A 23,467-nucleotide genomic window follows, 5' to 3' on the forward strand; every position below is an offset into this window, starting at 1 on the left:
GAAATAAAATACAAATAAATTTCCAAAAAAAAAAGAAAACAATGTTCTTTCTCTCTGTTCATGGAACAAACAAATTTTTTGGGCAACATTTTTTTAAAGGCCACATTTATTTGTTTCTCCTCTGAATGTCTGACTGGCTGGCTGGCTATGTGCTTGCTGCCATGGACAAGGGGTCCTGTAGAACAAAGCCTTTTTTCGGCAGTTTTCCCCATGCCGCTTGTTTGCTTTTTTCGGGTATTAATTTTAAATAAAAATGTTCGGTATATTATTTAACAAAAGCCTAGCCTTTGGCTACAATGCAACGCCTGCATAATGCTAGATTTATACTACAAAAGAGAATATAACTCCCACCCTGGATGTGTGATGTTCCCATCTCCTAGTTTTATTTTTGGCTTTTATTTTCGATTCGTTGTGGTTATGTAAATACACATGGATTTTTATTTTGTATTTTCGATAGTTATAAATTTCACACAATTGCCAAGTAATTGTTAAAAAATCGTTAAATACAATTCAATGAAACATGAATTGGTTAAAGTTTTATGGAGCTTGAAACAGAGGAGAACAAAATAAAAATAATAAAAAAAATAAACAATAACGTCAAAATGAATAGCCGTTTTGTGCAGTAAATAGTAATGCTCAAAGGGAATTGATTATTGATGGCAATGGAATTTTGGTGAGATTTTTTGTGAACAATTTAAAAAATAGCAAAAAAATGTGGAATAAAATTGCAGAAAGTTTAATTAGTTTTGGTGTGTTTTTGCTCGCAAGCAAAAAAGCTCCCGACACATAAAAAATGTAAAGAAACCTATGTACGTTCAATCAATAAAACATATAAGTTGTTAAAATATTAAAATAGCATTGTATGAATTATCCAAATTTGACATATTTGCATTTAAAGTTAAATTTATGCACCATTGCAGAACCATCATAATTCGGATTCGAGCATAGAGTAAAATGAATTCTAGCTCTATTCCGAGCAATTCGTCCACCGCTCTAATTTTTCAAACAGAAGTGACACGGGAGCACTCACAACCCAAACAAATGAGTGAAAAGTAAACTCCGTATAAAACTCCCACCTTTCGAGCATTCACGCTCGCGAGCGAATTTCAGTCACTAGTGAAAACGAGCAAATCTGTGCTCTGTTTAAAACCAATTATCAAAAGAGTTTATTTTAAGAGTATCATTTGGAGATGAAGTAGAATGTATGGGATTTGCTAGTTTTTTTTTAGTTCTTGGCCAAATTTTTTCGACCACAAAATTATTTTTGAAACATTGTTGCAAAGTTGTCCACCCCACCCAAAAAATTCTTCAATCATACAATGTTGTATTGTTTGATAGCACATTTGTGTTGGCCCTGATCAATACCGCACAACGTATGCGGCACACATGCATATTTTTCTTCCAATATATAGAGGTGTCTCTGCGCTTCATGTGCTGCTGCTTCAGCAGAAGAAGAAGATATGCTTTCCTGGCAATATCACATCTATCATGAGCCGTTTGTGACAAGTCTTGCTAACTTAAATGTTGGTCCGTCTGCCCGTGCGTCCGTCCATGCGTTTATGTCTCTCTCCATCTGTTTGACAGACATTACCAGCAACAAAAAAAAAAAAAAAAAACAACTAGCTAAAATTAGTTTGTAAACTTTGCAACAAAATCTCAGGTCGCTGCATCATTTCTCCTTTGTCTCAGGCCACCAAAAAAATATGGTGGTTCTCTGTAAATTGTTGCACCTTTGCAATGGTTATTTAAAACCATTCAGCAGATATCTGAGGCATTACAAAAACCAAGTGTTGTGGAGAATACTACTCGGCATAGCAAACAAATGAATCACTTTTCACAAAGAATCAAGCAAACGGAATGATTTTTAGGACAGACAGGTCACATACATCAACGCACACACATATGTGGTCTGGGGGATAGATGGATGGATGGCAGGCTGGCTGGCTGGTGCTGTTTCCCTTTCCCATTCTTGAAGGCAATTTAAAATTTGTTTTTACCTAGATTTTTTGTTTCTTATATTTTGGTTTAAGTGCTACAGTCCAATGATTACCATATATGCAAGCCCACCTACATACACACCGTAAAATAATACATGGAAAGTGAATTGTTTCATTCAATGCTCTTCTTGTGTAGCATTTTCCAGATCCAGCGCCCATTAAAGTCAAGCGTAATAAAGGTGCACTGGAGTACCACTCTGCACGGCACAGCATTTTTAAGTGTTGACTTGGCATTTGTGTTGCCATTGTAAAAATATTTACTAAAAATAGCCTCAACGCTAGTGTGACAGTGGCTGATGGAAGTATGATGGTTTACAATACAAGAATATTAGGTGGATTGCCTTTGTATCTACCTACCTATCTACAACAATTTGCCTTGCCATTCCTTAAGGGCTTAGGGGGTAATTCAAGTAGAAACATGTGTTTTCAATATGTTTTTCTCACCGAAGAAAAAGAAAATGAAAACGATTTGACAGAAAGGTGTGCTCTGTCCCTCTTTAATTTTGTTTTGACTATAGGAATGGAAATTCTGACAAAATCACCCAGCTAGAATAATATTTTTTTTATTATTCTGCGGAAAAGGAAGTTGAAAAAGGGAATGCAGATAACATTAATAACATACAATGGAATAGTAAGTTGGAAAAATTGTCGGTATTTTCACCACAAATCTCTGAGAACCCATTATTTACCACACTTGGATCGCAGAAAGGTTTTCGTTTCGTAGATATCTGCTGAAGTCCCACAGAATACTACTTTTGGTTACTAAAGATCCTAGGAAGATATGTCCATTAATTATGCTCAAATATACTCCATTGATATTTTCACTACAAATCTCAGGGGAGGCATTCCACTGACTTGGATGATAGAAATGGCTTTTTCTGCAAGTCCCCTGGAAATCTAGCTTGGTTTTTGCGTATCGTAGGGTGATATTTTAAATCATTGTCCTATACACATTTTGTCGAAGATTTTGTTCGCTCAGCGCTCACTTGGTAGAGTAATTTCTCCGAAACTTCTCGCTGCAACAATTTTCGCCTATTTTTAAAATAGAATTCATTTTTGACACGTGACCCATGGTAAAACTACAGCAGTTTTATGGTATACTAGCGAGTAGCATTTGTTATTTTTTTTTAAGAAGTCCCTCCCCTAGAAGTAACGTATGGTCTGTTCCAGAACTACAAGAATGTAAGTGTTTTTACTACGATAACAGATTTTTCCATTATAATATCGAAAAAAATCGCAAAACTAGTAGATTCTTGCCGGTACTAGAACAGAGCAATAGTTTATAGGATTGCCAACTGAACTGGTTCACGCGGTCCATATTCAATGAATCGCTCAATTGAACTAGTAGAATGTGCTCTTTTCAATGATCACTTTAATTAAAATAGTTTATCCGAGAAAACAAATTTTTATTTTTGAAAAGACTCTAAAAATTCTAGATTTTTTTGTGCAACGTTTGCATAAAAATCTAATCAATTTCTAAAAGTTTTCAGGCGAGAGAGTCTGCCTCTGAATTGATCGAATAATTAAATTACTCGACACGTAACGTGTATTCATCTCGGAAATTCCCTGCCCTTCCAAATATAAGCTTCTTGCCACACACACGCGCACTTTTCATTTAAAATTTATATCTTTTTTCTAAATTTTCACCTGTGCCCATTTCAATTTGACATTGATGATTTGCCATGAAATTCTAAACTATTATTTATTTTTGTTGTTGTTGTTTTTTGGTGCTGCTACTGCCGTTTTCTTTGCAACAACATTGTATATTTAAATAGTACGTTGTTTTATGTTCTTTTTGCGTCATTTTTTTATGGCCACAATAAAAACGTATTAATTTTTTGTGGCCGTTTTGTTTTTCTCGGCGGTACGTGCCGGTCGATTTGTATTCTTTATTCTGCTTGAAAGCCATCATTGTCGTCTTCATCGTCGTCGTCTTCTCTTCATGTGTCGTTCGGAAAATTGTTAATATTTAAAATTTATGCTTTGAAATCCCTCTGGTGGTGATTTATATTTTTTAAAATTGTCCAAATGAAATGTTGTTTGAAACAGAAATTTTTATGTTATTTTGGGTAATTTTTAGTATATAGTTATTGCTGTTGTTGTAGACATCTCTATTAATTTCAGTGGATACCTCAAGGTTTTTTGGTTGCCGAATTTTTTTATGGCCGCCTTGTTTTGGTCTTATTTTTAATGGGAAAGACAGACAAACGGGGTATTGGGATTCTCATGAGTTGGAAAATTTGTATCAGTTGCTGCTAATTTGTACCTGTTGACACAAACATGTCATCAGACCCCAAAGTGTCATAGGGAAATTGTTTTCTAATCATTTAATGACAGCCATGTGTCATATGGTTTTTTGTTTTTGGGGAGTTTTGGAAATATGAAAACATGGAAATGCTTTGATGATGTTTTCATTTTCGCCCCTTTTGTTTTTTAAACATTTGAATTTGTTTAATAATATTTTATACTTAGTCCCTCCCTTTTATGTCTATGCTGGCATTATAAAACTAAAAATTATTTTTTATGTTTTTGAAAATTAATCCCCTTATACTTTGCTAAGTATCTGTTTTCCTTTGTTTTCTTAAATTCCCTGTTATTATAATTTTCACACTTTCTTATTTACGAACGTTTTTTTTTTTTTTGCCCACATCTAGGTTATTTATGTGTTATTGTCAGCGAAAGCAAATTTTTTTAACTCTTTAATTTATTATAATGATTTTTATAATATCATAAAGGTGTACTCTAGAATGTCCACAGGCAATATTTTCGGTCGATCTTTTTTTCGTCTAAGAAAGAAGAAAAAAAAAACGTGCAAGGTTTTAAATTGCTAACCTCCCCCCGCCCATTTCCCATGCTCGGGCATCTTTCACCATACGCCTTCGTTTTAAAGCAGTGCGCCCACTTGCTTTCAAACAAACAAACAAAAAACTTGGCAATCTTTATGTTAATTTTTATGACAATTTATGGCCATAATGTTGTGTTGTGTCTCGGCGTTTTGTTTTTGGAAACAGGTGAAAATGTTGGTTTTTTATGATAATTGTTAACAAATTTGATAGCTGAAATAGTTTGGCGGTATCTTTTTAATGTTTTATGACATGGGAATTCAATGAGATTTGTTTTTTTCTTCACTTTTAGCAAATTCTGCCAATGAACTTTGTTTGAAATACCTCTGGGTTTTCCTTTGTTTTTATTTAAGATCATTTTCTACACAAACAGTAAGGTGTCATTTTAATTTATTTACTCATAAAATAATGTGTGTGCGGTCAAAAATATGGAACAGTTCTAAATGGTCTTTGGGGAAATGCAAACTATTTCTGCACACGAAAAAAATAAGATTTTGTCAAATTAAACTTTTTTATGTCAATTCTCACTGACACCAACTTCAGACTTCTGTCATTTCTAACCCACTCGTCCGACATCTGTTAAAATTATTCCAGTGACAGCTCATTATATTGTTTACAAGCGTACAAAAGCATTTTTGTGAGAATTTTTCGGAAAAAAAGTTATTCGTGATGGAATTCAAGCCTCATAGTGTGATCTCATTATATTTGGCTGGAAAACTACAAGTGGCTATCGTTAGAGCACTCCAGCATTTAAATGTGAATAAATCTTTTGTGTCTTGTACCATCGCTCGTTATCGTGATACTGGTAACGTAGCCCGACGTCAAGAAAGTGGACGGAAGAAAACAGCAACCTCAGCGAAAAGTAAAGAAGCGATTTGATCGAAACCCGAGTCGCAGTGGCCGAAAAATGGCTCGTGGGCTGAATATATCGCAATATTCCATTCGGCAAATATTGAAAAATGAGCTCGGGGTAAAGCCACTGAAATTCCAAAAAGTGGAAGAACTTACACCGCAACAGAAAGAAAATAGACTCAAAAGAGCTAAAGAGTTGCTTCGCTTGGACGAAAGTGGTGAACTGGCGAATTTGGTTTTCTCCGATGAGAAACCATTCGTCGTCCAGCAGTTTGTAAACAAACAGAATAAATGCCAAATATTATCGCGAAAATATTCTGGAGGGTGTATTAAAGTCTTGGGCGGGTAAACATTTTGGCCGCAGACCTTGGACCTTAGAGCAGGACCCAGAATGGTTACAAAATGAGGTTCCTCACTCCATTTCCAGTGCAAAATGGCACAAAAATCTCCGGATACCAATCCGTTGGACTATTGTGTCTGAAGTATTTTGGAAAGCAATGTTGGCACTAAAAAAATACGAAAATGTCGATCACCTCAAACAAGCGCTTCGCCGCGAATGGGCCAAAATACCGTAGAGCAACATTCGGGCAAAGAGTGATGGTTTCATTGGCCGTTTGAAGGCCATAATTCGTGCCAAAGGTTATCAATTCGAACAAATCTGAACTTATTCTTTCAATAAAATTCTTTCATTCAATAAAATTTAAAAAAATGTAAAAATTATGGCGTTTGACTTGCAGTTTTCTTATCTCACCCTGTATAGTTTTATTTTTCATTTTGGTGAAGAAATCCAAATTTTAGTCATGTCGAAGGACCGTTTTCTGACATTTGTAAGTGGTCCTACTTGATGTGGCCTTTTTAATGAATGGAATATGATTTTAGTGAAGGTTTATTCAAGTTGCAAGTCGAAGGACCATTATTTTAAATTTTCTAATTAGCTGTCACTATATTCCCGCCTCTTCTAATTTTCCTTGGTCACTTTTATGTTCACCATAAAGTATTGGCCTTTTTAGCCAACAATATTTTTTATTTCTCATATAAATTTAAATTCAAGACAAATTATCGCGGGCACACACACGCACACGAACTCAAATAGCCGCCAACATATAGAAGTACATAAAAATGACATAAAAATATTTTTGAAATCATTTTGAAGAAAATAAAATTGAATTTTCATGTCACATGTCATAAAGTAAGGCGTCACATGATGAGTTATTTTTTCAGGTGATTATTTTGACAAAACAAAAATAGGAAAATTCGAAAACATAAACAAAACGGAATCATTGGACATTAATTGTTTGGAATTGAAATGGTCCTTCGACCATTGAAAGAGGGAATATAGAGCAAGTAGTTGAAGTTGCTCAGACATGTTCATAATTGTATAGATTTTTTTTAAATAAAAGTAAATTGTAACAAAGACGGTGTCGCCAATGTCGAAACTACATCCAAACTTTTTAACATTTGGTCCTTCGAGCCTTAACTTTTAGTAGATTGAAAGTAAGGGACAGCCGACGGCAAATGAAATGCAATTTTCAATCACACGAGCGATGAAATTTAATGAACGAAAATGAATTTATAACGGAATTGAAAATGAAATGACATTGAACTCTTAATCTTAGCCCTAACCGTAACTTTTCTCACATTACTAAAAACAAATGGTCCTTCGAGATATTTTTCAGCCCATATTGTTGCCACATATTGTTATTTTCAAATTGTTGAGTCTGAAGGTCATGTTAATTTATCAACATTCATGCAATTTGTCAAAATATTTATTTTTTGTTCAAAATTTATTTGCAAAACCACTTAAAAAGAACATGTTTTGTTTTCTCTTCTCGGACAAGTTAATTTGCCACATATTTTTAATATTAACACCTGTTGTTTGGTAATAAAAATATATGTGTACGACGACTGTACATTTTTCACAAGTCATGTTAATTTTTTTTTTTATTCGGTGAAATGGAAAAATTCCATTCATTTTTCAAAATGGAAATTATTTATTATTCAATTTTTTTAACAAATCTAAGGTGATGGCATTATATATTTTCTTTTAGTTTTTCTTTTTTTTCTATTTTCTCACATAATAAAACAAATATTTATTTATTTGTGTGTAAGGCAAGAAATTAATTTCTTTTTTTTGCTATATATTTTCGTTCATGATTTGAATTAAGCGTGAAATATATTTTTCTTTACTTCATAATTTCATGCTGCCATAAATCATAAAGCTTAAGTGTTTTGGTTTCTTTTTTTCTATTCTTCTGGCTTTTCAATATTTTGTGTGCCATGTATCTGTCTTTTCGATATTGATTTCTGAATAGGAGTGGTTTCCTAATATTTTGTTTGTGGCATTTTTTCACGATTATTTTTTGATATGAAAAAAAAAACAGACCCCGAAATCCACATAAATATTATTTATTTCGAAAAATTAATGCTTTTGTGGGATTTTCTTTAAATGGTTTTCAAAGTTTTTTGTTTTTGTGCGCAAGAAGATCGTGAAAATGTTGCTTATGGAAAAATGAAAGAATTTGGGAATTTCATATAATTAATCTACCGTTGTTCCATTTCATTTTGAAATCGCGCATCTTAGTTCACCTTCAATGAACTAGATCGTGCTTTCAGTCCTATTATCCTAGTTTAAGTGTAATTCATCTGCTTCTTTATTTTCCGTTTAACTTCATCATCGATCGGCCAATTTAGTTGAGAGTTCGATTGACCCCCCGTCGTTCATGACTTGATCAGGATCACTTATTTATTTTATTTTGTGAAATTTTTGGTCCTTCGAGATGTATTTTGAGGTTATGACAACACAAAATTTTCGGAAAATATTTTTTTGTCAACAATTGGGGAGGTTCTATTAATTTTATAAAAATATTTGGTCCTTCGATGTAAATCAAATTTTGTTGAAGAAAATTCTCAAAATTACGATACATTTTGAAACTTTGTTGGTCCTTCGGCGTGCATTTTTTATATTTTTGGTACTTCGATGTGAAGTAAATTCCCTATTCTACAACTTTACCGCTATAAAGAGATTTATGATTAAATTTGAAAAATGTTTTTGGTCCTTCGATGTGAATGAAATTTTTTCCTCTCCTATATAGCTCAAATAATTTAAAGGAACTTCTTAATATTTATGGAAAATAATAATATTTTTCGGTTGAGTTTTTTGAAAATATTAAATTTTGGAAGTTGCCATTTTTTCTATATTGAATTTTTCTATTATGAATTAAATTATGTTTTTTTTAACAATTTTAAAGATATATTTTTTTATTGATTACTTTGTGGACAAATGAAATCTTGTTTACATTTATTGATAATTTATATTTTGGGAAACGAAAAAAATCTCCTCACTTAAAACATTGTTAATATGTCAATTTTTTATGGTCCTATTAATTTTTCTTTATGCTCGCCTTCGTCACAACCATTGATCATGAAATATTAAACCCAAGAAACCGAAAAAAAATATTTCAAAATAAAAATATTGGTATTATTTTTGATTTATAGACTTTGTGGCTGCCAAAATATGCCAGAAACCAAAAAGCTAAGAAATCGAATGAAATAAGGCCATAGGTATTAGAAAAACGAAATTTCATAAGACATACCAAAAAACATCTATTTTGCATTTAGCCCAAACTAATTAATATTACGGAAAATGCCATCATCTTCCACTTGAGGTGTTCTCCCCCATCATGACTCTCATGGGGAGAACACGAAAACCATCCATACATAGGTGATGCATTTGCCCATTGAACAACTACACAGCTGCCTTATGACAATCAAAAAAACCTAAGGTATCAAGCATTCGCTTGAGGAGGGCAAGTGGAGAAGAGGGTGCAGAAAAAAACCTGTAAAACAAATTAGTGAATTCTCTTTGCTGGCTGTCGCCTCGGTGATTTTGATCGATTTCATATGAGGTGATTTGTGTTTGTTTCGAGCTAATTTTAAATTTTAATTTTTTTTCTTTTTGAAAAAGGGCAATTTACAGCCACGGCAGAGGCAAGGGCAGACAGCGACAATAAATGTGGGTGAGCTGCAGCGCCTTTGCTTGCTTGCCTGCTGCCTGTCACTTTGCCCATGATTAAATTGCTTGTCTACTCGCTCTTGTTGCTGTCGCTGCTGCCGCTGCATATATGTACACGCGCTCACCATCATAATACATCGCATTATACACCTACTAAAACGCCCATAAATTATATTTGTTTTCACATATTTAAACACAATTTTCTTTGACAAGTTCTTTTTTCGATTTTTGAAAAGCACTCACAATACCTATATACTGATATGTATGTCTTCGTTGTGGCAATATTTTATTTGTTTTTAAATGACGCCAACGTCCCCAAAAAGCGCGACGGCAATGGATAGGTGGAGATAGGTGCTGCTGGTGCTGCTAAGGTGTTTCGTTCGTGTTCAATCAGCCATCCCGGGATTATTTACAACTTAGCAGGGTATTATTGTTATTATTAAATAGAATTTGCGTTCTTTTTTTTTGTTGGACTCTTCTTCACTCAGGAATGTGTAGGTAGCTAATCTCAACATTGGCAATTTAGCTTCAACGTTTAGCAAAGCAATCTATTTGGCTGACAAGTTTTTGAGAGAAAAAAAAAAACATTTTTTTTCGAAGTGGGGAGGTGGGAGACCTGCAGCATATTCTGAGTTAGCTTTAAACGTGCGGACACTGGGCTATTAATCTTTTTAGTGGCAAAATTCAATGGAAAAATAACTAGCAGACTGGCACTCAAATGCCTTGACTATACAACAATTTCAAACCGCAACGCCAAGCAACCCTTCAAAATAAATGAGTGAACCCCCTCCCACCATAAAAAAAATTGTTTCCCAAATATAAATGTTTACACCTTCCATTCCGAACATATTTTCACACCTTGCCAAATGGAAAGTTGTGTACTTCGTTCTCCTTAAGCTTTGTGAATGATTGTGATGACTTTTCATCACTGACACATTTATGTTTTGTTTATAATTTTCAGCTTGGCCAAATGTAAGTGTCTGCCTTTCAGAACAAGAGGAGCACTTTCCCTCCTGGTATCTCCATACACACCCATTCCATGTTATTTGTTTAATAATATTTTCAATTCATTTTTTTTTTGTTAAACACATGAACAACAAAAAAGGCTATATTTTTTCAAAAAGAAAACATGCACTACGTTTTATTAGTTTGAATAGTTTTTGTTTTTCTGGTGCTTCGAATTATTACTTAAAGGCGTGAACAACATTTTCTACCAGCCAACGAAAATTTTAGCTTGTTTTACAAATTATGATGATGAGAATTTGTTTTTATCGTTGTTGTTGCTGTTATTGGTGGGAGGCGTATAGACAAGTGATTTAATATTATATTACTTTTAACAGACTAATAATAATTTGTAAAAAATATATATATGTGTCTGTTGTGCAGTATTGTCTATTATATATGTATATAGCGAGTAGATGATTTGTGCAAAAATTTATATAGTCAGGCGTGAGCATCAAACTACAGCCGGCCACATCTTTATCGTGTTATTGTTCGGCATTAAAGGCGCCATCTCTCAAAATATATATACCATAAATCTAAACAGACTGGTGGACGGACAGATAATTTTCATTGAAATCGAATGTGTAAATAGCTGATTATTTCGTGAATGAAGTAGAAATAGAAATACACGGGGAGAAAAAAAATTGGTAATAAATTATTGAATTTTTATAGGCTAAAAATTATTTTTTTTTGCTAAGAAAAGGTTTTACCAAAACCGAGCAGAAATAACACAAAAATCAAAGGGTCATGTATCCTTCAACAAAATGTGAACTGCATATAAAACTAAAACAACTTTAAATTATATAAATACCCTGAAATGATTCAATATTTCATCGGACTTTTCAAAGTGGTGTTGTCGTAGCTCGTCACTCAACTGCATGGCGTCTCTTTATTTTATCCTCTATTCTGATTTAAAAAAAAAAAAAAAGCAGTCGGTTTTGCCGACAGATGTAACCCTTAGTCAGTGTTCGATTTTTTAAATATATTTTGACTTCTGTTATGATTATTCAAATAGTTGACCCTCTATGGAGTAGGTTCGGAAGTAATACCCCAATATTGTCTACTTCGTATCGGACCCAAATAAATATGATATAAATATTGCATCGTGCCAGGTTTGGACTATATTAGTTATTTTCTACACTTTTTATGAGATAATTTTTAGAAAATGTTAAAATGAGCAAGAGGTACTAGTCGACCGAAGTATTCCATTTTCATGCTTCGTCTAATACAGATAAAATATTAGAATGGGCGAAATTACAAGAAAATCGAAAATTTGAATCCAATTTTCATAAATTTCATATTCACTCCAGGTTTCTGATTGAGAGGAACAGAAGATAAACAATTTTAAAAGAATCGATGACTTGTTTCGCAAATTATGACAGATAAAAGTAGTGAAAATTTCAACTTTTTGCGGGTGAGGTAACAGAAGGGGTTCGCAGATATATCATCTTCACAACAGATCTTGTGTTAGTAAAAAGGTTTGTATGTGTGAAATTTGATGAGAGTTGGATACTTATTTCACTTTCTTTGAGCGTTTTGTTTTTCCAAACTGGAACCCTATGTGGGGAGGTGCCAGAAGAAATGGCCCGAATGGTCCCATCTTTATAAAATAACTTGTGTTGATGGAAATATTGAGGTATATCATGTCTGAATGGAATCGGATGTTGATTTCGCGTTTTGTGAGCTTCACGGATTTTAAAAAATTTTAAACCTTTGTGTGGGAGGTACCAGAAGGAGTCCATCTTCACACCAAAACTTGGGTTGACAATGTTATTGTGATGTATGTAATTAGACGATAATTGGACTCTTACATCACAGACTTATAATTATTCAAAATGTTGACCCTTTGTGGGGGAGGTACTAGATGGGGTGAACCTATATTGTCCATTTTCGCCCCTCGCCTAGCACTTATGCAAATATTAAGATTTGTAAAGTTAGAGCAAAATAGGATTATCATTTTTCTTTCTGTACAGTAGACAATTTTTTTTTGTTGAAAATATCGAATTTTTGTGGGGGAGGTACCAGAAGGAGTGGTTCAATATTGCCCATCTGCGAACTCGATCTAAGTTTGACAATAATATTACGATATACCAAGTTTGGACCAAATCGGATACTCCCTTTCGAGAGTTATCGTGCGCACCAGTCAGCCAAACAGACGGACGACGGACACCCCTAGATCAACTCGAAATGTACTGAAACGGATTTGGTTCAAAGAGACCTAGGGTCTAAAATCGTTATTTCGATGAGGCACCTTTTGGCCGTACAAAATTATACATACCCTGGGTAAGGGTATAATTACACATAGTTCTTAAGACTACTTAGTAGTTGATATTTGGTTACATAGTTGTATTTCATTGACCGTGATGCAAACTAAAGGATTCTACTATAGCTCGAAGGACCATATTGAAGAAGAATGGACCTTTCTAATTTCTGTATAAATTTTATGAAGCTTAAAGAACATTTTGGAGTGATAAGTATAATTTTGCCATTCTAAGACCAAACAAGATTCAACATGCTTCATTTCTCTTCAAATTATAATGGAATTACTTTTTGTCAATATTTTTTAATGTTTACCACTACTTCAAATCCAATTTTATCAATTACAAATATGTTTCTATTTACCTTTCACTAATCACCTATTTTCCTACTACCAAATAATCAAATAAAACGACCTTAAAAACAAAGGTTTATTATCGCCCTGAGCAAACACAATACCTACATATATTTGCCACGGTTTCTATGGATGTTATCTACAACCTGTTTTGGGCAGAGGAAAACCCTGGTGTGATTATCTTGTTTTTTTTTTACCACAAATAATCAACGCCTTATTTGTAACTTGAAAAACGCCATTCAAGCTACCATTTTCCATTCGTTTGTTTTTTTTGTTTGTTTGTATTGTGAACAAACCAACCACAATACCTGTCTGGACACCTGTGGCTTTGTAATTGACTTGGCAGAGGTGTTACTGCTATTATCGTTGGCGTTTCATTTTGTACCTGTTTGCTGCAGTGTGCGCATGTCTTGAGGTGTGCGTGTTTGATAACAAATTATGGCCATTTTTATACTTTTGACTTAAGTTGGTGCTAGTTGTTGATTGGTTGGCTTGTGATGAGGGAAAAACCCGGAGTGAGTCAATGGAAGGTTTATCATTCGAAAATTTTTTCACGTGAATGAAGTGGAATTTTTTTTAAATATTTTTCAAAACTAACAATGAAATTCTATTGTCGAAAAATACACACAAAATTCCAATATTTTTTTTTCTTTGCTATTTTTGTAAATTATAAGAAACGCGATTTTGAATATTTTATCTTTAACACCTTTAGCTGAAAAATTCGCAATATTAAAAAAAAAAAAACGCGAAATTTGTAAAAAATAATAAGAAAATTGTTTTTGAATCTTTCTCTTCAACACCTTTAGCTGAAAAATTCGCCAAAAATATTTAAAAAAAAACACGAAATTTGTAAAAAATGCATTTTAGATATTATTAATTAATCAACATGCATTGCCATGGCATAGTATATTCGTTAGCAGTTTCAGTTTTTTTTCAGCTAGAACCAAATGTTTCAATTCATTTCAAAAAACATTAACAATTTTGTCAGAGATTGCCACAATTTGAAATTTTGTAAATGTACACACAAAAAATGCCAAGCATATTGTCGCCTGTGCAAAAATGAGGCGTAGCCAAAACGAGAGCATAGATTTTGAAATAAAATTAAAAAAAAAACACACACACAGAAGATAAAAATTACTAAAGCGAAAAGCAATTATGAATGGTGCTAAATATTATATGTGGAGGATTTGCTTGAAATGGAAAATGAAAAATGTGAACTTTTTCGGAAGGAACTTTTTGGAAGGATACAACTTGGTTTAATTTATTGAGCTTAGTTTTGATTTATTTTGAAAAAAACCCGACTTAAAAAAGAGAGTTTCTACCAAACCCTGAAAACAGACTGACATTTCTAGCAAAAAAGGAAAGTGAGTATTGACCATCTCTCCAAAAAAAAAAAGAATTTTAATATCCTTCAAAAATTACACGTCTGTTTTCACAGAAACCAAATTCAAATCAATATTTTATATTCTCTGCATTTACATGCCTCTTGCTCTTGTCTTTATCGATACCCTTGATTTTCGTTGCTTTAACAAAATTGAGGTGTTTATTTTATGAAATACTGAACGTCATCCCTTCATTCAAAACATTTTTTTTCCGTTTCATGTTTTCACTACATCTGCAACTAATATTGCCAAACACCAAGGGATCATTGCCGGACTCCTTTATTTTTTTTTTTTTTTGAAACTTGATGCAAAGTAAATTGTTTATTATTCCTTGTTCCCTTCTTGCTCGTAATCATAATTTGGCTCTGAAGACTTTGTTTTGATCACTTTTTTGTTTTCGTTATTTATATTCTTGAAAGCGTGATGGTTTAAGGTGAAATTCATACGATCGCAGTATACTCCAAAAGGAAGGATTTGAGAGAAACATTTTTGTTGCAGAGTTTCATTATCAAAAGAATTGTTGATGTGCGGGGGAGTGTTGTGTTGTTAGTATTAGTGTTTCTTTTATTGTTAAAGTTTGCAATTTCAGCAGGTTGTATGCCATGAAGACGACCGACCACCCAGGTTTATTTGTTTTCAAATGAAGCAGATTGTTGATGCACAGGGAACGAAATATGAAAGGGATAGGTAAAAAGTGAGAGATAAATATTTCAAGAAAAAATATGTAACGTTTGTGCTATGAAGCTCAGAACAATCTGATGGATATTTTTATCAACTGTCGTATGATAGGTGTTGTGATGTTAACCAAGAAAATGGTTTCGAAAGTGTATATATATATATATAGTGTATATTAAGCTTGTCATTCGGTTTGTAACACCTCGAAATATACATTTTAGACCCCACAAAGTAAATATATTATTGATCAGCAAAAAATTCTATGTCGATTTCCGTATGTCTGTCCATCTATCCGTTCGTGGGAATCACTGTTACTTCCGAACGAATTGAAGTAGCCCCCATATAACGGTACCTCCCTATATTCGGTATTTTGATGATTTTAGCGACATTTTTCACCGGAATTGTTTCAAATTTGGTATTTGAAGTTCGTAATGGATACTAAGCCTAAGACGGGAAATTGTTTGTGCAGGTCCACGTCTTCGTATAGCCCTCATATAACGGTATCTCCCGATATTCGGAATTTTGAAGATTTTCGCTACATTATTTACCGATTTTTTTAAGTTTCGCCTTTGAATATTGTAATGGCTTATGACAAAAGTTACCTATGCAGGTCCATGTCGTCGTATAGACCGTAATATCAGACCTATATTCAGTATTTTTAAGATTTTAACAGAATTTTTAACGGATGTTATTGTTTTCGTTTTTCAAATTCGTTGCAAATGGTGGAGGGTATTTAAAGTTTCTTACAGCTTTTTTACTTGTTTTTAATCCGAAATTCAAGAAATGAAATTTCCAAAAAAATATATATTAAAAACTTTAATGTCGAATAATTTTGCTACTAATTTTTTCAATATGTCAAGTTTTTAAAATGTTTGATTTTAATTCTCATTTAGTTTGAATAAAACTAACTTAACTTGAGGGGATCGAACTTTCTGAAAAATCTCACATAAGTCAAAGGCCTAATTGATTTGAATAAACCATAACATAATAATTGCCAAGCTTGCTCGAAGGACCAAAATAATGGCGAACCAATTCTTGTCATGAAGAATGTATGCGAAAGGTGAATTTTGAGTGGATCCAAGGATAAATTCAATATCAATTTAATATTTTTGGGGGAACAATAATCCATTGAAGTTATATAATGGATTCTAGAAATATATTTGAATTCGTTAAATGAGTAAAGAGGTAAATTTTATTGGCTGAACTTCAAAAAACTTCTTGCCTTCTTGGATTCTGACAAATCGTTGCTCCATAAATTTGAAGATATTCGAGCAATGATAACCTAGATTTAGACGTAATATATATAATGCTCCTTAAAAACCGTATCGGAGAACTAGAAAATTGTCCCAAAGTCATGTGAACAGTTTGAAAGGAATTTGGAATAAATATTTTACTTCGGTCGTAAGAGAGATAGACTTATTTGATCACAAACAAGCGAGAAAATATGTAGGGTTTCTAGTTTTTTTATGTAAGTCTAGAGCGGTTCCATCTAGATTGGAACTCCCTGCCTTCCTTGTTTCAGTAATGTTCAATATTTATATAAACCTAAGCTACGACTACTTTATAATTGCAATATTTTTTTCGAAAAGTTTTTTTTAATTTTTTTTCTAATCCCTAGCTATTTTGAAGATAATTCATTTTAAACTAATTTTTCTTTAATTAAAAATTGAATATTTTCTAATACTTACATTGCATGGTGAATGCTGGCGATGAGGGCATACTTTGATTTATAATATTATCCTCTTGACCAAAACGTGATGTTGACGACGGCACCAAACACGACAACATTGGAATGGAGTGTTTGTTAAGCGTTTTTCTCTAAAAAGAAAACGTTGTGGCTACAGAACACTAAGGTTCCTGAGGGGGGAAATGTGTTCCTCCTAGTAGTTGTAAGGTTTTCTATTTTTTTTTGCTTTTTCCGAGCTCTTACAAACTTTAAAGCTGGGTCTTCATAAAAATATCACTGGCTATCCAATTGAAAGGTTTCGTGCTACAGATTCATTTTAAATTCCGATTTGGATTAAAGTTAAATTTCAAATGACACTGGTATCAACATTTTAGGCAATGTGATATTACAATATTGGCCATAGGTATTATCCGGATAAATCGAGGTTGTTCATAAGTGTTTTCTTTTTAAGATTTGATTTTTTTTGGTTGCACTTGTTGTTTTGCTTTTTTTCAAATTTTAATGTTGTTTAATCAATTTTGCGCTTCTTGTAAGTTTAACTTTGAAAATATGCTTTTCGTTATTGCACTTCAAACTTCTTATTTTTTTGTTGTAAACAGATACTCTCCAACCTTATTAAATTGTAATAATTTTTCTTTTTTGAGGTTGGTTGTTGATTTCAATATTTATTTGTTTTTGACTTGAATACAATTTGTAACTTGTATTTATTTCTTGTTATTATTTTTTAGTAATAAACGTTTTTTCTTTCTTTCTTTTGTGGTTGGTGTATGTGTGTGGTTTTTCTTTTCAAAATTTAATTTTTTTTCTTTTGTTTTGGAAAAATAATAATAATAGAGAGGAGAACAGCGCGTGTGTCTTTTCGCCGCGACGTTCTGTTCGCTACTGTGTTAGAACACGTTTGTACGCGACAAAGTGATTCCAATTTTTTTCACCGTTGCATTTGACTGTGAATGAAGAAAGAAACGGCTCTGAAAGACCGACCGTACGAACTGTGAAACTCAGTCAAATCGCACACACAAAACACCACAAACTCAACATCCATCCAGTTTCAAAAGAGGCATTTTACGTTGGTGTCGTCGTTTGCTCGACAAAACTCTTTTCATCTGCGAGTAACGTATACGTACATTGTACGTGTGTAACGTATTCAAACGTCCCGTATGTAGTATCAACATACACACACACACACACTCACTCAGCTGCACACACCTACTTTGGGATATACAATCAGAAAACGACCCTCTTTTATTGGTATTTACTAGAGTGGAAATATCTCTCTCACACACACACACTCGCACACTATCTCACCGAATTGTGTCCGCCCGCCCGCCATGCGACCAAGAACTTAACTGTAAATGGGATGTATGTTTGTACGATTGTTGGTGGTTTTCCGTACGTCTGTCCATGTACACACTTTTTACGTAGCTCACACTTATCGAGGGAGAGACTAGAGTAGCATCATCACAAATCTCAAAGGGTATTACTCTCACGTATACTAACGCAGATATAAACATCATTATTATCATACGTATTTGCTCTCACAGCATCTCGAAATAGCGAATACTGCTCTTTTAACACCTCTCATTTTTATTTACTCTTTTCTTCTGTGACCCAAGTGGATTCTTTCCCTCTCTTTGCTTCCCATTACAGTTAATTATCATTAGTTTTTTGTGGGGGATTGTACCGTTAGGTTGTCTGATTGTATGCCAGGTTGGTTGGTTGGGTGGTGGTGGTTGTGACACGGTATTACTGTAAACAAAATCATCTCTGGATAGTGGTTGTTTAATGCTTACGAAAATTCTCTGTTTTGATAAATTTCTACAGATGTGTGTGTGTGTGCGTCCGTGTGTAAGTAAGACAGAGGGAAATGCAGAGAATAACATGCTAACTGTAAAACTGTAAATGTAAGTTTTAATGTCGTAGGTGTTGCTTTCGGTAGTGTCGTGTGGCTAAGTGTTGACGAGCACTTAACATAAGGGGTATTTTATGTTATTACATTGCGGCGATAGAAAGAGATGCACGATATCGTGCTTCCGTTATCACTGTTGTGAAGAGATACAATGTGAAATTTACTTCATTTCCGTTTCGGAGTTCAATGGAAATGGACACGCACACATATGCTGTTGCTGGTACTTACTGGTTGGAGTTGAGAATTTGAATTAAATAAAAAATACAATTAAGAATGGCTTGAATAAATATTGTTAGAAAAAGGAAATTTGCACACGATTTTTGGCCATTTTACGTCTGGCGGTTCAACTAATAGTTATTGAACAAATAGAATATTGAATAAAAACCCAGCAAAATCATTAAAATCAAGGAAGTAGTTAATAATTTCAAGTGATTCTGGACTTCATGATTTTGGATAAAATAAGTCATGATTTTTAAAAGGAATTCTATATCGCATCTTGATCATGCATAACTCCCTGAATGTGGGTAAAAATCATATCTTTAAAAATTGTTGGTTTTATAGAAATGAAATTCTTTGAAATTCATTTTCCGAAAGAAAAAAATAAAAAATAAGGAAATGTATAAATTCTGCCTATAATATATACAATTCAATGTCTTTAATTTATTTTGGATGTTTCTAAAATATATAAAATTGAACTATCCTTTTAATACTCTATGCGAAGGTCTTCAAAACAAACAGAAATTATAACTTCATTCTGAACTAAATCAATTACCATATGGTTCCTATTAATGACATATCTCCGTTATGCTGATGTCACATTTAAGTATTAAAATCATGTACATCTTTATTTATTTTCAATTTGTACAGTACCCTACCCTACATGACTACTCTAAATCTTAAAGCCCGTAGTTATGAATTAGCATCAAAACAATAGCAATGTAGATTTTTAGATAATTTTTTATATTTGATTTTAATATTGGGAAAATAAATAATTTTCCTTTAGGCTAATACAGTCAAGTAATGAATTAAGTAAAAATACATTACGTTCCAATATCCTCCACCATTGGGTAAAGAAAACATTTTTATGCAAAAGTATCTGGATTCAAACGTGTTTCACTTTGAACTACAAATACTAGTACCATCGGTAGGAGAATGGTTGGGTTGGTAGAATGGTACTTAAACAGGAGCGCCTATATAGGCAATTTTATCCGACAACGATTGTAATCTATTGTGAGTCTTAAATACCAAATTTTGGATAATTTCGTGGTAATTGTGACTAGGATAACTATGACCAATATGGACAATGTTTTGACGCCGGCTGTAGAACCCATTAAGAAGTAAAAATATCAAATTTCACTCAAATCTATTAGAAAAAGTGGCTTACATCGTCAAAATGTCGAATATCCGATGTAACCGTTATATGTGTACTATAGGAAAACGTGGACTTAGATATTCAATGTTCTGCCACCGGAGCTCTGGAAACCTACAAATGCCATATTTTGGACAATTCCGTGGAAAAAATGTGGCAAAAATTACCAAAACACCGATTACCGGGAGGTACCGTTATATGGGGTTTATACCAAAACGTGGACCTATATATACCATGTTCCACCACCGGAGCTAGAACTTATAATTTTTATATGGCAGCAATTCCAAAACGCGGACAGATATATCTCATTTTAAATACCAACCATGCTAGGCATAATACAAATTGTTCTGCCAAATTTTTAGGCTCCACCTCAAATAACATTTACTTGACTAATTGACAATTTTTTAAAGAGGATTTTCTTAAAAATCAAGAAAATCTACAATTTTCAAAGTATGTATATTTGTCAGGTCATGTTCGTAAATGGGTCATGTCAGTTCACATTTTCTGAGGTTTGGTATTGAATTAATTGAAGGATATATAAAAACAAGTTAGAAAGTATCAGATGGTTTTGCCGACAACTTGCCCTCCGCCAATGTCCGTTTTAATAAAAATTTTGACAACCGTTCTGATTATTGCAATGTTTACTATTTATTGGAATGGTACCGAAGGAGTGGGCCAATGTTTTATAACTTATTACAAGATGTTAGATTTGGGTATTATTGACTACTTCCAACTTCAATTTTTGGAAAATCTTAAAAATGTGCGTGAGGTTCCAGATGTAGTGGACCGATGTACTCCACTTCGTCTAATCCTAATTAAAATATAAGGATGTACGAAATTTAAAGAAAATCGAATATTTATTTCCAATTTTGTGCGAGTAATTGTTAACCAACAATTTTTTTTGTTTTGTTGGGTATGAACCAGAAAGAGTAGTCAATATATTCCATATTCACATGAGTGGGTCTATTATGTACACTCGTGCGACAGCTGTTAAAATAATTCCAGTGATATTGTTTGCAAGTAATGAAATTCAAGCGTGATAGTGTGATTTCCTGGCTGGAAAACCAAAAGTGGATATCGTTAGAGCACTCCAGCATTTAAATGTGAATAAATTCTAAAGCCATTGAAATTCCAAAAAGTGCAAGAACTTACACCGCAACAGAAAGAAAATAGACTCAAAAGAGCTAAAGTGAACTGCCGAATTTGGTTTTCTCCGATGTCCACCAGTTTGTAAACAAAGAAAATGATCGTGTTTACTTGCCAAAGAGGTCAGCTGAAAATATGAACCTTCAGTTGGCCACCAGAACTCAAGCGCCGGCCATGGTGATGCCGTGGGTCGCCATAACAGCAGATAGTCGCTCTCCGCTTTTATTTATCGAAAATATTCTGGAGGGTGTATTAAAGCCATGGGCACGCACACATTTTGGCCGCAGACCTTGGACATTCCAACAGAACTTAGGACCATCGCAGTCAGCACGCGCCAACCAAGAATGGTTACAAAATGAGGTGTCCCCTTCATTTCCAGCGCACAATGGCCACCAAAATCTCCGGATACCAATTCGTCGGCCTATTGTGTCTGGAGTATTTTGGAAAGCTTTCATTCAATAAAATTTAAAACAAAAATGTAAAAATTATGGCGTTTGACTTTCCACCCATTTAACTAAAAATTGGCATTTATAATTCGTTATGGGTTCTAGCTCCAGAGGCGGAATATTGTATGTGTAGGTACACGTTTTAGAGTAGACCCCAAATGATATTAGCTATTTTTATGATTTTTGCTACATTTTTTGCAAGGGTATTTATTGTTTGTAATGAGCTCAAGCTTCGGTGACAGAACATTGGTTATATAGCTCCACGTTTTCGTATAGCCTCCATATAACGGTACCTACCGAATTCGGTATTTTGATGGTTTTAGCCGTATTTTCTCTTGGATTTGTCTAAAAATTGTTATTTGTAGTTGGTAATGGATTCTAGCTCCGCTGGCGGAACATTGTATACAAAGGTCCAAGTTCTCGTAATGCCCCTATATAAGGGTATCTCTCGATATTGGGTATTTTGATGGTTTTATACACTATTTGTAGTTCGTAATTGGTCCTAGCTTCGGTTTTAGAATATTGAATATCTAGGTACACGTTATCCTATAGCGCACATATATCTGCTATCGAAGAAATCCAATAAATGTAATTCTTTTACAACTTTATATTTATTGGCTTCTATGTCAGTAAATATAAATTTCCATTAAAATTACCTATCGACTAAAAAATTCAGTTATATTCCATTGTAAGGACCATCAAAAATTCCTTCCCGTATCACAACACATGTCTTTACCATTATGTATTATTCGGAAAGCAATGTAAAAAGCAGGGGAAATGGTTTTCTTTTATCGTAAACTGTAATAGCCAGACATTCACTTAATATGATAACAGCAGACTCTCTTTTTCTCTCTTACACACACACAAACACACACACACAAATATACAATCTTAACATTCTGTTATCGTTACGTTAACATAACCACAATGGCATGGCATGGAATCTGTGCCCTGATGAGGGTTAAACTGTCCATACAAAGGCAAAAAGGCAGCAGTTCCGCCCGTTGGTGTTGTTGAATACCGTTAATCATGACGGTGGCGATGATGATGACGATGCGGCGGCGGATGACGACAACGGCAAAAAAGGGGGTGGTGTTTTTTATTTTGTTATTGTTGTTGTAGAGTTTACAATTTCAGTTTGACCGACCGACCGACCGACCATATGGAAGATGTGAAAATTGAATAAAATTATAAATACGCAATGAACAACAACAAGAACAGCCACTACACACGTAGAACTTAATAAGTCAATAAAAAAACGACATGGAAATTAATTGCATGTGTAATAGGGCATATTAATATTTCATTAAAAAAGGATTAAATTTAAGTTGTTTTTGTTGTTGTCTTTTTTCCGGAAATGTAAGCTGTTTTCTCTGATTGGTTGACGTTACAATAATTTGAGTTGTTGGTTAATTTTGATTAAATTGTTTGTGCAATATTTATTGGTATTAGTAATTAGGGTAGTGTGGGTGTATAAGTAAACAGCGTTTTAGGGATTTGCTCACCTTCAAGCATCCAAAAGAATTTGCCTTAACTTAA

At 33.6% G+C, this 23,467-nt stretch overlaps 1 protein-coding gene across 1 annotated transcript in view; it reads right to left on the minus strand.

The window, feature by feature from the left end:
* Window positions 1-18,090, minus strand: part of LOC101898105 (zinc finger protein 1) — a 40,324-nt gene extending 22,234 nt beyond the window's left edge. Inside the window, exon 1 of the mRNA XM_005190675.4 lies at window positions 17,063-18,090. Coding sequence (XP_005190732.1) covers window positions 17,063-17,162 — 100 coding nt within the window. The 5' untranslated portion in view covers window positions 17,163-18,090. The remainder of the gene's footprint in view (window positions 1-17,062) is intronic.
* Between the last annotated feature and the right edge of the window lie 5,377 nt (window positions 18,091-23,467).

This window comes from Musca domestica, unplaced genomic scaffold (assembly GCF_030504385.1).
Source record: "Musca domestica strain aabys unplaced genomic scaffold, Musca_domestica.polishedcontigs.V.1.1 1, whole genome shotgun sequence".
Classification (NCBI taxonomy): domain Eukaryota; kingdom Metazoa; phylum Arthropoda; class Insecta; order Diptera; family Muscidae; genus Musca; species Musca domestica.